Raw genomic sequence first — 16,761 nt, forward strand, 5'->3', positions numbered from 1 at the left:
ATATACATATACATATGAATGCAATACATATACATATACATATGTATGTATTTATGTAGTATATCCCTGTTTTAACATACCATAAAAATAAAACTATATTATTATCCATCAACATGAACACAACCCTTCCCTTTTTGGTCAGTCTTTGGGAGTTAAGAAGACTAAAAAGCGAGATAGACTGTAAAAAAATATTTTTTTTTTCACATTCACTTTGAAACTTCTTTATTTTGGTTAGGAGTGTGGTTTATGTTGAAAGTAAAAAACAAAAAAACAAAAAAAAAACATCTTCAGCAGCTTGTTGCTCAGCTAAAAGCTTGGCCCCCTTGGATGTTTGCAGCAAGGAACTTAGAGTTAACATCAATAAAAAGGAAAACCAGCACAAATTTACATGAAATAATTTATTTTATTCAAATGAAGTGAAGGTAATCTTAATAAGTTTATACTAATATATGAAGGTAGTTTATAAAAAAAAAAAACTTTCTCTGGTCCCCATGTACCAGGTACCCAACTTCAGCTAGAAATTTTATTTTAAAGAGATAAAGAAACTGAAGCAGGAAAGAGACAGAACCAAAGCAGAACCATTCTTGTAAAATTCCTGAAAGGATATGCATATGCATATGTTCTCTGTGTTTCCTTTTATGCATTTACTTCCAAACAGAACATACTAAAGACACATTTTATGAAAAGACATAATTCTTTTATATCATTTTCTGCACTGTAAAATAATGTTTAAAGTACCTCAATGAAACTGGATAAGTTCAGCTGCTGTGGTAAAATGTTTCAGGCAGATGGAGCCAAGTATGAGAATACCTTTCTACCCATCTCTGTTTGAACTGAAGGGACATTGTAGCTGATAAAAGCCTCAGAGTGCAGATCATGGAAACTAATGCACTTTAAGTATATCCTCTTTGACACACCTGAAGTCTAACAGCAGCAGAATAATGTGATAGCAGACTTTAACATTAATGGAAATGCCTTACAAGTGCAGTGTTAATTTTGAGATCTTCGTGTTCTCTGAATAGTTGGTAAGAATTTCTCTTTAAGATTTGAGTTAAGACACTTAATATTCAGAACACAGAATTTGTTAGACAAGTGGTTTTATAGTGATGTATTAGGAATATAATAACCTTAACACCACAGCAACCTTGTTAAGCAAATTAACAAGGTTGCTACTGATTTTTTAAAACTTTTTGAAATATTCCTCTACATGAGCTCTCCAGCTTAAACCTATAGTTTACAGAGTAAACATGCAGAAATAACATTACTAAATCTCATGCTTTGCCAACCAGATACTTTCCTCCCTTTGGGATGATAAGTCCTGTGATCAACAGAATCACAGGCTGTGGTAAGATCTACCAAAATAAGACTGTAATTCTGCAGTCTGCAGATATGAAAATCTACTTGTCCTGGTTTCCCACATTCTCTCTGCTTTATGATGTCAAACTTCTACATGAGTGGTTTTGCAATTTTCACCTTTGCACTTACAAACAGGTTCCTGATATCTTCTCTAGCCTTTACTGCTAAGTTTTAAAAAGAGATTACAGATTTAGATATATGAAGTGGTAAATCTTTAAATTTAATGAATCACATGTATTACAAGTTAATAATAGAACCTAACAAAAAGCTTTTACACAAATAATGATAATATAATTAAAGCTGCAAACAGCTTTAGAGGCAGCTCAGCGCCGCTCCGGCTTCATGGCAACTGCAGGAGCTCTAGCAGCGCCACCCGCTCACTACCATCAACGTTCTCATGCAGTTCCCACGCCCGTCCACTAGGCAATACATACTGATGTGAACAGCATCTGATGATCCACAAAAAATCTGGTGCAGAATGGTTTATGTATTAAGGAGATATAGCTTTCGGAATAACCTAGGGGGCAAAGTGAAGTCAAATTACAATTTAATGCTATTGGCCTCTTTCGAGTCTAACAAATCGGATTATGCATGTTTGATTTAGAGACAACTGTATGCAAACAGCGAGGGATTAGAATTTGTCTTTCAGCCACGCCACTCGCCAGCAGCCAGTGTTGAGAGGATTTACCATCATGTTGTTCTGTTTCAGTAAGCACAGGTTGAAATCTGCATGAACCATATAGTAAAAGGAAGAAAGTTCCACCAAGAGAGCAGAAAAACATGTGACTTACTGTTGAAAGGGGGCAGGGTTAAGGTGATGTCATTAATTGACCATGTGAATGTGATGAGATCAGGTGATGACATAAAGAAAGTTTGATGCAGGGGGGAGCATATGTGGGGAAGTTATTCCACCTTGATGTTTCATGGTGAATGGTCAGATCTGAGACTTGGCCACCCCCACACACTTTGATGCAGATATATATAGACATATATATAGATATATATAGATATCAATCTATATCTATCTAATGTTGTGATTATGTTGTCTTTGGTTGGGTGAAAAAACTCCTGCCTAAGATCAGTAGCTGTTAGTGATAAGTAGCACACTGCTAGCAGATGTTTAGTACTACAGAGCAGAATGCTGACAACGTTGTTTCTCCCTACATCCAGTGAGTGGTGGAGGTTGCTACAATTGAAAGAAGCCACACAGGCACACCCTCTAGAAGAAAACAAACACACCCAGTACACTGTCATTCTATTGGCTGAGAGGTTGCCAGGCGACTGTGCCAAAAGGTGTTTTCAAAAGCAAGCAGAGAGTACAAGCAGAGACTATGGGTGCGTTCACACTGCAGCTTGAAGTTACCCAATTCTGATTATTTTTGACATAATGCGATCTGTATCCAATCTTTTCATGGCAGTGTGAACAGCACAGGTCGGATTTTTTTTTTCGAATGTGACCCATATCCGACACGTATCCGATTCAAATGTGACCTAACATTCAGGTTGCATTCATCCAAACTGAACGTCACTGATTGAGGAGAAGTTTTGAGTACAAGCGTTGCAAGTTTTGAGAAGAAATACATGAAGTCCTGCTTTCAAAATGAAAATCTAAGCAAAAGTATTAAACGTTTTGAAAACAAAAGACATGAAATCCTGTTTTCAGACTGAAAATGTGTGCTCTTGGACTATGGCAGAAAAATTCTTCCTTACCTATCAATATACACACGTACTGAATTTCATGATTGTTGGTCAAAGCAAGGCTTGGGGTTCAGTTATTAAATATTCTAGGCGGTGCTGTGAAGAAATTAGGCCACACTCACCAAATATTGGACTGCTTTCCTGTTGGGGGTTGGACAAGGATCGATCACAGTGAGTTTGGTGGAGCTCAACTGAAATATGTGGAATTTAGAGCCAAACATATGGCGCTAAATTCAACTGTGACTTTACCGTGCCGCCAGGCCACGCCCTCTACCAAAAATGTTTTGTGCTTTCAGGGAAGTGAGACCAACTAGTTATCTGTCATCTAACGCAAAATCATCTTGATAAGATGAAGGGGGTCAGAGACAGAGCTTTCCAAGTAAAAAAAAGTCACTTCCTTCCATCATCTAAGGCAGGCCTTAGATGATGTCATACTATGACAACATAGGATCATTAAGCATTAAATCTGCATCACTCATGCCAAGTTTGGTGCCAAACTTTGCCAAACTTCTTTGTATGTGAAAGTTATAGCATTTTGTTTGCTTTGCTGAGTTTCCCAAGTTCACTGCTTGGCCATTGCCCCTAAACATGCTCAAAAACTCACAATTTTGATAACTTTTAATGTCCCACCACTTATCTGCATCCTGACCAAAAATAATGTTGATAGCTGAAAATCCTTAGGAGGAGTTTGTTAAAGTTTGAAGTGTGTACAAGCAAAACTTTGCCTTTTGGCCCCAAATGGCCACCTCTCTGCACATTTTAGGGAAAACCTCCAAGAGACTTTTTTTCTTGATTTGGTAGGATGTAACTACTTACCAAATTTCAGATCTCTATGATGTACAGTTTGTCCTATCTCACGTTAGGGTGCAGTTTGGCCACACCCACAAAATTGTCAAATTATTTGTGGGTACAATTTTGGGCAAAGTTTGGTGAATGTTTGAATACACTTAGGCCCCCAAATTTGCGATTCCGGGGAGAAAAGAATGATAAAAAGAATTCCTTCAGATACAATAGGCCTTCGCAGTGCTTTGCCTAATTCAAATAACAGAGGACATTTTTGATCAGATTATTTTTCTGTTTTATGTAGTAGTTCTACACCAAACTGCTCTGAGAAACACTGTCCTCACTTTATTTTGAACTTTGGAGAATTAAACACTCCATATTTTCATGCTCTCTTCTCAAATGATCTCATGCTCCCTTTGGCTTTGCTATTTAGGTGGCTGCAGTATTTTGCTTTTGCTGTCATATTTTATTCTATCATTAGACCAGAAAAGAATTAGCAGAGGCTTTGAGGCCATAGTGCTATCTATGACCTGTGATTCACACAGGCCTGTTATAGAGCAAGAACACCAGGAAAGAGGGAAGGCCAGACCCTGACCTCATTCGGAAGAGATCCTGCTGCAATGTTCAGCTTCAGGATGAAAACTAAGTCAAAACATTTCATTTTATGATCTTATCTCAGGCTGCACAGTGGCACAGTTGGTAGCATTCTTGCCTTGTAGCCAGACTGTTTTTGGCTTCAGGACTGAAAAAGCAATATCCTAACATTATTCTAAGCGTATTGAAAAACTTGTCTTGCTGATCATCATTTCAAATTGCATTGACGTTTCAGTCAACCTCCATCCTTTAGAACATGTTGCAGTTCATAAACTTTAAAACTTGCTTAACTTTGACTGTTCATATTTTCCTCTAGTTGGATAAGTTGGATATTGTGCCTATGGTCACTCCAGCATGAACAGCATACTGATCCTGCAGTGGGTTCTGGTTAGGACTGCAGGCTGACTATTCCATCCTCTCCACTCCACTTGTGTTTCTTAACAGTGAGGCTGATAAATTAGCACACTAAGTACTATTTTGTAACTGCTATTCTTAGCAGATGACCTGAAGAACTGTGTGATAGCATCAATATGTTGAGATGGTTCAATTGCCTACATGCCACAAACTTCCGTTTTAGCGCTTCCGCATTTTTTAGCCAGATAGAACATTTCCACCATGCAGGCAACAGTATGTCAGCAATGGCTCCTCAGTGGTTGCAGGACTATTAATGATGCTTATTGACCCTTTGCACGTGACGTCACTGTCTTCGAAACTTGCCCCACTCCGCCATGATGGACATCAAAACAACCTACCTGCTCCTGTAAAGCCTGCCAATAATCAATCTACTGCAGTTCAAACCGAGCATCAGAATGGGGAAGAAAGGTAATTTAAGAGACTTCGAACGTGGCATGGTTGTTGGTGCCAAACAGGCTGGTCTGAGTATTTGAGAAACTGCTGATCTACTGGGTTTTTCGCACACCATCATCTCTAGGGTTTACAGAGGATGGTCCGAAAAAGAGAAAATATCCAGTGAGCAGCAGTTCTGTGGGCACAAATGCCTTGTTGATCCCAGAGGTCAGAGGAGAATGGCCATACTGGTTTGAGCTGGCAACAGTAACTTAAATAGCCACTCGTTACAACCGAGGTATGCAAAACATTTTATGCACAAAAAACTTTGGAGCATGTGGAAATGTTTGTTGCTGTTTATTGAGAATATTTCATAAAGAAAATATCTGCACTGCCCCATATTTATTTTACTGTGTACACTTAGCATGATCTACAGCTGTAACTACACTAACGTCTTCAGTGTGGCTTCAGTGTGAACACTTCTGGTGCTAAATTCTAAATGACTGTGGACAATATCTCCATGAGCCCCAACAGCAGTGCATTATACCTAAGCTCTTCTATGTTTTTTTCTTGTGTCACCAGAGGAAACATTTGGTTTGTTCTACAGAGGTTGAAACATTCTAAGTTGAAATTTTGAACAAAGATTCAGAGAAAAACACACTAACTGCTGCCCCTATAGTTAGCATAATAAAGCTTATTATAGGTTAGTGTTACTATGCTAACCAATAGTAAGCATGACAATAATCTAAACACAGCTTATTGCTGTGCTCCATTCAGACAGGAAGTCAGACCTGAGGGTGACATTACTCCCAACGTAACTGTGTTCCAGCTGAAGGTCAGAAAACCAGTGGGATTTGAAGGTTGCTGAGTTCAATGACAACTCAAACCGTATTTAGGAATACAAAGATTTTCATAGTGGTTGAAACATTATAAGTTGAAATGAATAGAACTTCAAAGAGAAAACACACTTACCACAGCCCGAGACAAACAGTTAAACTGGATGCTGTTAAACATGAACACAGTTCATTGAAAAATATGTTGAGACTTAATATGCGTCTTGCTTATCTGATATAATACAAACCAGCAGGAGGCATTTTTGTTGTTGACTTTACCTTTTAAAAATACAGCAACCAGCCTTTTTTCAGTTTCCATTTCAACTCCAAATTATCACAAAAATGGTGTAATGAATCAAAAATTATTAATTACGATGTGACAAAAAAACAATATGAATCTGAGTGTTTTGGTACATTCTGCTTTTCAAATATGTTCCTGTTTTCTTCTTTCAGTACAATAAATAGCATTTGTTTATGAACTCACTAAGAAAGTGAGCCAAATAATAAATAGAAAATAAATGTGAATGGGATTGTTTATTTTTGTCCCTAATTAGCAGATGTCCCTGCCCATGGCACAGCTTATTGCTTATTCATGTAGTGAAGCAGAAACACATTTAAAACATACCAACCACAGCTGGAAAAGACTGGTGTCAAGGACACTGCTGCTTTAGATGCATTACCACTCATTCTTCTTTGATGATTGTTGATAAAATTTGTCCCACCGTCACACTGAAGACACAAATGCATTACAAATGCGTTCATATTCTGAGCTCTCTGCATTATTTATAGGTAAAGTTTCTGATTTCAGTATGCTTGCAGCTTTCTTATCAGTCCTTTTCAATTGATAGAGCAGTGGCACATTACTATCATATTTATTCAAAACAATATAAAGCAACACTGCTGACAAAAACTACTTTCTAAAATATTCTTGTGTTTTTGCTTTTTTGTCACATGTAAATATGTTAGCTCATCAAATAAGTATTCATCTTGGATAAATGTAAACTGAGTAAATCTAAAATGCACTTTTTAAGTGATAGGTTTAGTACTTAACCCTTGTGCGTGCGAGGACTGAGGCAAATGATACAAGTGATACGGGTGTGGGGTCGGTTGGACCCCATTTCTAAACACAAGGATTAAAAGGGACATATGCAAAATCCTCTTTTTTAGCCCTTAAATACATTGTTTGTGGACTTTGAGTGTCTAAGAGTGCAACAAATTTAAATGTATTCTCTCTCAGTGCTGCACAGATATTGTTATATTTTGTTTGGGTTATATTTTCCATTCTGTTCATTTTTGTCTATTCCCTATGACATTTTCTTGTATAAGATGTTGCCACATTTGTTGTGTAACTGCCTACTGCGTAGTCAATTTTGTCAGTTCGCCATGTTTTTCCATACATCAAACTTGAAGTCCAAGTTCAGCTATCCTGAAGTTGTGAGCAGACAAGTCAAAATGTTCGAATCTTTTGACTTGTCAAAAGATTCGAAGACACGCATGGGCTCTACAGTTAAACTACTCTTCATATTGTAGGTCGTTGGTACAGATGGAAAGGGTGTAAATACAAATACAATACTTTATTTGAAGGGGTGTGCATAAAGACTGACATAACACTGTCATGAACATGAAGAAGTCTTTATGAATGATTATGACAGATGTCATGAAGTGTCTTTCAGTAAATAATGACACTTTTAATGCAAAGTTGCTCTAAAAGTTGCATTAAAAGTCTATTAAAAATGCCAACTTTGCATTAAATTGTCATTTACAAAATCATGCAAAGTTGATACTTTTAATGGACTTTTAATCCAACTTTTAGAGCAACTTTGCATTAAAAGTGTCATTATTTACCGAATGACACTTCATGACATCTGTCATAAACATTCATAAAGACTCCTTCATGTTTATAACAGGTGTTATGTCATGTTTATGATTGTGTCATATCAGTCTTATGCACACCCCTTCAAATAAAGTGTTACCAAATACAATAATAACACCATTCCCATGCGTTCATGAGAATGTGTGGCTCTGCAGGTTCATCTTTCTCTTGCTCTGGGTCAGACTCTGGCTCCAACATTTAAGGTCTTGCATTGACATCAATGCAATTTAATTAACTTTGGAATAAAATGTTTATAATTATCTGCAGATAATTATTTTGCTCCCATCCAACTACAGAAATGGCCAATATAGGAGTGGAGTGGGATGCTGCGACCTGGACATGGTACAGGGCATGAAATTTCTCATTCAAATAAAAAAAAAACAGCAAAATGAAATGCACCTTAGAGCAGGGTAAACAACGGGTTTGTAGAGCTACAATAACAAGGAATTCAGACCAACTTTACAATATATACTTTATATAGGCCATAAGTCAATGATTCACATGTGAAAAGGAAGGACTTAAAAGCATATGTCCACTTTAAGAGAAAAAAGCTATTCAAACCAAACTAACCTTGTGTGAGTGAATGACTTAGATACTACTGATTCCTCCTTGCACCTCTGTGATACAGGATTTAAGAAGCAGCCTGACTCATTATTTTGTTGTGTGAATTCTCATCCATCAACACTCTGTGTTAGATGTTTGTTTATTTGAAGAATATATTGAATGCATAAATGTCACTTGCTGTGTTGAGTATCTAAAAATCCAGTGATGTCTTGTGATGCAGGTGTTGAAGGGATGTAAGAAGCTGACCATGTCAGTGTGCTCAATGGGTCGCATCCCAGGAGGGTACATGACCAACCAAGTGTACAGCTGGCTGGACCCTCAGGGCCGGAGTGTGTCTCCACCACCTGATAGCCAGGAGGCCGACCTGAGGCAAGGACACGGCATGGAGGAGAGGACGGTAAGACCAATGTTTGTGTGCTGCTCATTAGGAAACAAAAATTATAATCTAGTTTAAAATATTCATTATGTTGAATCATGCTAATGTTTGTCCTCCACTGACAACAGTCAGCTTAGATACTAAGCTGACAACAGTCAGCTGAACACATTCACTCTCTAAGGACAATTGTGATGACCTTTGTTGCAGAATGAATCTGTCTTCAAAATGTCACAGTGTCAAAGTCATGCACCACAGGCCTTTGACTGAACCTTGAGAGAAGATTTACACAAAGTGACTCATCTGAAAAACACACCAATGACCACTCTTGTCATGGTGTATTGGTGTCGGACCTAAATGCAGCATTGAATAGATTTCAAAGATTTAATAAAGAATGACAAAACAAAAATATTACACCAAAACACCATCATGAATGTAGGGAGCCAGAGCAGAACAAAAATAACAGGAACCAGGAACAACTGGGAAGTAACGGGATAAGGCAGGATTAAAAAGAGGAACCAGGAAGGACTACGAGCAAAAGAAGGGTTTATATGCTGAGAGGGTGAATGCTGGACCAAAAGACCTGGGCTGATGAGCAAATGGGTTGCAGGTGTGAGGGGAAGGAGCAGAATGCAAACTGAGGCGAAAGAGATAGAGAGAGAAAGAGATAGATAGAGAGAGAGAGAGAGAGAGAGAAAGAGAGAGAATGACAGAAGGGGTGGGGGAGAGTGCACAACAGGGGAACTAGGAATATTTTTCTCTATTAGAGGCATTAGATGAATGAATTATCTGTGACTGTATCACCTGTTGACAGATACATTACAAAAACAATACAGATTCCAAATAACATGGGAGGCTGGTATAAACAGACTCATCTGTTTGATGAGTCATTTGAAGCAGAGGTCAGAAGTGAAACCATTTTCTTTGACACACTGGTGATAAAGTAACAGTTTGCATTATGTAAGATTTTGCTCCCTAGAGATTTTGACAATATCTGCAAAATATGTATATAGTAGCACAATCTTTCAACTACCACATCTGCATAGAAAATGAACTCAGCTAAGGTGTTGGCCACATACTGGGCAACTGTAAATGGAAAATGGAATGGGGAAAAAAAAACTTTTAAATAAATTATCTTTTATTGCACTAGAATAAGATCACACGGAACCATCCATCCATTTTCTTTACACCCTTGTCCCTTAGTAAGGTCGGGAGTGGTGCTGGTGCTTATCTCCAGCTAATGTTCCGAGCGAGAGGCGGGGTCACCCTGGACAGGTTGCCGGTCTGTCGCAGGGCAACACAGAGACACACAGGACAAACAACCATGGACACACACACTCACATCTAGGGGCAATTTGGAGAGGCCAATTAACCTGACAGTCATGTTTTTGGACTGTGGGAGGAAACCAGAGTACCTGGAGAAAACCCACACATGCACAGGGAGAACATGCAAACTCCATGCAGAAAGACCGGGACCAGGAGTCGAACCCAGAACCTTCTTGCTACCAGGCAACAGCTCTACCAACTGCATCACTGTGCAGCCTGTCACATGGTACCATTTGGATAAATAATGTATATTTTTTTATTCAAAATCACTGGTTTCACAGTTGTTTGTACACTTTGTACAATCCCATTTTGTGGTTGTCTTTACTACAACAATTCACATGATGGGATCACACAAAGTGAAAGATCTTTTACTGTCTTTGTTTGCGGAGTTTCTGTAAATCAGGGGTGTCCAATGTCAATCCTCAACACACCTGAATATAATGATGACTTGTTAGAGGCGTCTGCAGAAGACTGACATGCTGAAGAGGTAGTTACAACCAGGGTGTTGAACCAGGGAAAGAAAACTAAAACATGGAGGATACTGGCCCCTGAGCACTGACTGGGTTCCTCTGATTGATATCTTGCCTTCACTTCACTGCACATGTTTTCTTCTTTGAGTATGGGGATTGAGATGGGCATAGAAGAAACTTGATTTTGTGCAGGGAAATGTTTTATGTGCTGATTTGACCAAATGTTTTGAATCATTATCTTGATGTTGTAAAGGACTCCTGGTGCCATGCAATACAATAAAGTTCCAAGGACTTTTAAAATAGAAATGTGCAATTTAAAGGTGCAGTATTATGTGTTTTCCATTATATAACACAATCAAGTAACTATATTTCATTCAGCAAGTACTTAATTACTTTTACTCAAAAATGTGTGTGGTACTTTTACTACAGTATGTTTTTTGTCCATTTATTTGTACTTTTACTACATTATTTTGTTATTTCTTCACCACTGCTAGTTTGTGGGACAAAACCAGACTTACACAGTTATTGTTAGTTAAATTGTTAACTATTGACAATACTGAGAAGTCTGAATGTGATGTCTTCACCACAGGTCAACCTGAATATGGACAACGGTCGCTCTCTGGGTCTAATGATAAGGGGTGGGGCTGAGTACGGACTGGGGATCTACATCACAGGAGTGGACCCTGGATCTGCTGCTCATGTTGGTGAACTCAAGGTATGCCTCACTCATTTTATAACTCAATACTTGCTTAATATTCAGAGGTCAAATTTATAGAAAATAAAGAAATTTGAAATTGCTCTTTGGAAGGAATGCAAATATAAGCAATGTGGGAGCTCTTACTCTGGCGTCACTATCAACGTTTTACTTGATATTTTCTTAGAAGGATATGTGTTTATTCAGATATTATTTTATCTGAAAATAATTCATTCTTTTATTTAACTTTATTCTCTTGAGAACACGTAGAGCAGAATAGGAAATCTCGTGAAATAGACACCAGCACAAGCTATTTACCTCAGGCATAACGTAAAGGTTACTATTTTTATTAATGGTTAAATAGTAAATGGCTAGTACTTACATATCACTTAGTTTTCTCGTATTGAACTGGCTTTATTTTCACACTTATCAATAATTTTGTACCAGTGAGGTACAAAAATGGGATGAGCTAAAGCTGGATTTATTAGTGCTCTGTGTCAGTGATATTCAAACAAAACATTCAGTGAGATGAATTACCCCATTTACGCAGAGTTGCAGGAGGCAGTTGTCTGTTTCTGTCAGTGGGTGAAAGGTGGAGAAAGGTCAGGTTAGCATTCACCACAAACAAAAATTAATTTACACACTTGCACTCTAGGACACCTGAGGGTCCAGGAGTTTGTGCTGAATAATCTAATGTCAAAGGGTCGTGGATAGACTGGAGAAACTGGAGAATGGCTGCACATAGAATAAATACAAAGCCAAGGGTCCAACTCAGATGGGTTTGAACCCAGGACCTTTTTGCTGTGTGGCTGCAGGTGGTGTTCTAGATCTAATGAAAGAAGATTTCTGCCTCTGCATGCTGTCATCAATAATATCTGCAAGAGTACTTGATTCTAGTAAACCTGCAAAGATTTTTGACCTTTGACCTGATGGTGCTTTGAACATCTGAAGCTTGTCTTCTGGTCCCAATACTCACACTGCACCCTTCGGCCCTGGTCTGGACATAAATCCAGACTGCATTCAGGATCAAAAGACTCAGGGCACATTAATGTGATAATTTGTGTGACTTTTGATTAAATACATGTGAATACATGGCTTAAACACATGCCAATGTATGTGTATATGTATAGAAATATATGTGTTTAAGTGTAGAAATAATTGTGTCTATGTTGATTGGATATTGACTGAGTGTCTTTGAATGAATTTGCCATGTGGGGTGAACAGTGTTGAAGTGATTAGAATAGTGGCAGGCCTGCAGCCCACAGCAGCAGGGGCAGCACAGACACTGGTGGCAGGAATAAAAAGGCCTACACACCCCCTAAGAAGTGTGTACTAAAAGTGAACAAGGGCTCAAATGTGCAGGTTACAACCATGTGAAAATTAGAGAACTGGGACAGCACGCCTCTGCATGTCAACTTCAACATCCAAAATGGTGGACCGGTCACTAATCAGGTGTTTGTGCTGCTAAAAAGTTTAACTACAACAAGGAAATTGATTTGAAATGTACAGTAATGGTATTTTTCCAAATAAGAACTAAATACCTTTTTCCACTCCCTCAAAAAATTTAAGAAATTAATTTCACAATTAAATATAGTTTTCACTGGAATGATTTTCTGCAAAAGAAATTCATAATAATTATCAATTCCTGTGCATTTTGTTACTGAGATTTTGAGACAACCCACTTTTTTTCAATTGTAATTTAATGTTTTTGGAAAGATTTTCAAAACTGGATCTTGTACAAGAAATTTAATCCACTTTTAAGTTTTGATATAAAATTTGATCTTCCAACAGGAGATGAAAAGTCAAATTATTACATTAATGACCTAATCCTCTGGCTAAATTTTTATTCACAAAAGCCGCTTTCTAAAAATAACCTCCATTTTTAAACATTTTTTTAAGTAAAATAATTTTATTTAAGAAAGTGCTTAAATGTTGAAACAATATGTTAATAGCTTAATTTAAGACTTGAAATTCCTCTTACATTTGTGACATTTTTCGCTTCGCTTTCCTCACACTTAATTTGTCTGATCATTCTTTTTTATTTATTTATTTTTCTACCATATCAAACATTTTAGTCACTGATTTGAGCCTTATCATACTACTTTCATCTCCACAGACAAACAAAAGCCATATTTCTGCCTTTTAGCTCAAAACGTCACATGCAGTATGAATTGTGGGTAATACGTTTTGCTTAGCAGAAGTGCTAAAATAGGACCCAAAAAGGGCGGGGCTAAAGCCGGATGTGGAGAATTGGGACACACTACACACTCAAACCCTCCAACATGAAGGACACAAGGGTGAAGCAAGGGTAGAAGTGTGACTTTGGGACCGAGCTGTAGTCTCAGTGAGGCTGATGACTTCACCGCCATGACAGCCTTGCTAACCCAGGCTAAGATATTTTCTGTGTGCTTTAAGGTCAACTTCTGCCTCAAAAAACAGGCCACTCTCACTCTGTGCTATTTTCTGTCCTGCCTAAGGCAAGAAAAACAGAAGCCAGCCTTCCTACCTGTAAACAATATTTCTTTCATCATGATATCACACTGTGTCCTACATCGAAAGAAGAAATAAACAGCTTTCTAGTTAGAATCTGGGATTATTCAAACTAATTGGGGCAACTGGAACTTCTCCATCCCTCCCTCCCCCCACTCTCCTCATCACCATGCTCCTTCCAGGGACCACGCTCACAGGCTTCTAAGGGCCACTCATTCTTTCCTATGACATGGTGAAGAAATCTATCAACATGTCCTAAACTAGAAAATGAACATAACAGTTTGAACTTACTTTTAAAATTTTAAAATGTACATTTTTTGTAGTGGATGCATTTTTTTTCTACAACGTTTCACTGTTGGCTATGTATTATTTGACAGTCGAGCAAAAACACTCCTCATAGCTCTGATTGGTTGATTTTGTTCAGGAGCGACATATTTTTCTAAATGGGAGAAATGGGAAGAGGCACATAGACTCAATTTTTTTCACAGATAATTTCTCTAATTTTCTATGTCCAGGATATAATGAGATTTTTAACAAATATGAAAATAATATATCTTCAAAAAAGTTACATACTACAGTTTTAAGGCTCTGGATGTTGTAGGGTTGTGTTGGTTGATGGACTTTGGGAGTAGTTTCCCTGGATTGGTAGAGCAGGGTGATGGTCCCCCCCCTCATTGAAAAGGGGGGACCACAGAGTGTGAGCTAACTACAGACAGGTCACACTCTTAAGCCTCCCTGAAAAGGTCTATTCAGGGATTCTAAAAAGGAGAGCATGTCGGACAGTCGAACTTTGGAGCAGTGTGGTGTTCTTCCTGGTCATGGAATATTGGACCAGTATTTTGCAGATGATGTGGTCCTGTTAGCTTCATCAGGTTGTGATGTACAGCTTTTGCTGCAGCAGTTCACAGTGTGAAATGGCCAGGATGAGGGATGAAGATCAGTGCCTCCAAATCTGAGGACATGGTCCTGAGCTGGAAAAGGGTAGAGTACCTTCTTCGGGTTGGGGAGGACGTTTTTCCCCAAGTGGAGGAGTTTAAGTATCTCAAGAAGAGGGAAAAATGGACATCGATAGGCAGATTGGTGCAGCATCTGTAGTGCAACGGGTGCTTCACCAGTCTGAGAGCTGAGACTAAAGGCAAATGTCTTGATTTATCGGTCAATCTACGTTCCTACCCTCAATTGTAGTCATAAGCTTTGGGTCATGACCAAAAGAAAGAGATCACAGATACAAGTGGCCAAAATTTGTTTTCTCCATAGGAGGTCTGGGCTTGAGAAGCTCTAGGACAGGAGTGCTCAAGTCCAGTCTGGGAGAGTTACCGTCCTGGAACTTTTAGATGCATCCTTACTCCAACAGACTAGGATCAACTTTGAACTGGCCTGGTAATGGATCATTCATTTGTTTCAGGTGTGTTGGAGCAGGGATGCATCTGAAAGTTGCAGGATTTTAGCTCTTGAGGGGTGGACTTGAGTACCCCTGCTCTAGGGCAAGGTCGTTCATCTGAGAGGGACTCAGAGTTGAGCTGCTCCTTTTCCACCTCAAGAGGAGTCAGTTGAGGTGGTTCTGGCATCATGTTGGGATGTCTCCTGGATGCCTTTCTGGTGAGATGTTCCAGGCATGTCCCACCAGGAGGAGACCCAGAGGAAGCTGGATGCTGGATGGACAATGTTTCTCAGCTGGCCACTCGATCCCGGAAAAACTTAGAGAGGATGGATGGATGGATGGATGGATGGATGGATGGGTGGGTGGGTGGATGGATGGATGGGTGGATGGATGGATGGATGGATGGATGGATGGGTCAGGATATTAACCTCATTAGGTATGACAGAAAATGTGAGTACAAGCCTGCCTTTAATATCCTCTAAACCGCTCTGCTATATTGAACCCATCTGAAATTGTAATTTTAATTGATTTCACACAATCATGTTAGTGGTGAGGAGAAAAATCAATAACTCATCTGTTTCTTCTCTTTTTTATTCTTTGTCTGATGTGAACTCCAGCATTGACCAAAGAAATTGTTCACAGAAAAATATTTAGGTCCAATAATGTATTATTATCTTTAAATCATGTGGGGTGACTGTGACAACAGTGGTAGGAGTTTGTCCTGTAACTGGTGGGTTGCTGCTTCAAACCTAGGCTTCAAATGTCTCTGTTGTAGTGTCTGTTCATCCACCTTGCTTGCTATTGGTGCTCAGAAGGCCTGGTGTTCTCTATCAGTTTGCCCCAATGTAGCTCACTATCACCAGTGTGCGAATGGCTGAATGACTATAGTGTGAAAAGATTTGGGTTCTGTGGACTAGATGAAGTCCTACACCCATACAGGCCATTTACCATTAACTATGCAAGCCTGTGGTGGCAGTTCTATGATCTGGGGTTGCTGCATTCTGTCAGGTTGATGTTCAGCAGGATCATGAATCCAAACAATGTGGTTAGCTGACTACCGGGGTATTTCATCAATGGACTTAGTCCAAGATGACAATACCAGCATTCATCAGACTCAGATTGTGAAAGAGTGGTTCATGAAGCATGAGACATCATTTTCCCACATGGACTGACCACCACAGAGGCTGGATTTTAACTGTTGAGTTTCTGTAGGATATGCTTGTAAAGTGGTCAAACTATTCCAACATCAATACAAGACCTTGACGAGAAATTCATGCAGTACTGGATTGCCAGAAATCTTTTGACATTACAGTATTGAAACCATGCCACAACAAAGGCATGTTGTATTAAAAGCTTCCAATGAAATATTAGTGTCTGACCTGTTTTTGGTGATGACTTTTGACCAGACAGGCATTGTATGTATATACTACCTGCTGTAAGTATTGCTTTGTATATATATATGTTGTAAGTACTGGTTCCAAAGGTTTTATGTTTTGAATTATTTATAATTGTAAATGCCTCTTCTGCCTCAATTTTGTTT

The 16,761-nt window shown here is 38.7% G+C and overlaps 1 protein-coding gene across 2 annotated transcripts in view; it reads left to right on the forward strand.

The window, feature by feature from the left end:
• The window catches only part of LOC103141959 (whirlin-like), a 54,366-nt gene that overhangs the window by 12,372 nt on the left and 25,233 nt on the right, over positions 1 to 16,761 (forward strand). For both annotated transcript variants that reach the window (XM_016674164.1, XM_016674163.1), the window contains exons 2-3: positions 8,708 to 8,884; positions 11,246 to 11,371. In XM_016674164.1, the coding sequence (XP_016529650.1) occupies positions 8,708 to 8,884; positions 11,246 to 11,371 (303 nt within the window). The remainder of the gene's footprint in view (positions 1 to 8,707; positions 8,885 to 11,245; positions 11,372 to 16,761) is intronic.

This window comes from Poecilia formosa, unplaced genomic scaffold (assembly GCF_000485575.1).
Source record: "Poecilia formosa unplaced genomic scaffold, Poecilia_formosa-5.1.2 Scaffold91, whole genome shotgun sequence".
Lineage (NCBI taxonomy): Eukaryota > Metazoa > Chordata > Actinopteri > Cyprinodontiformes > Poeciliidae > Poecilia > Poecilia formosa.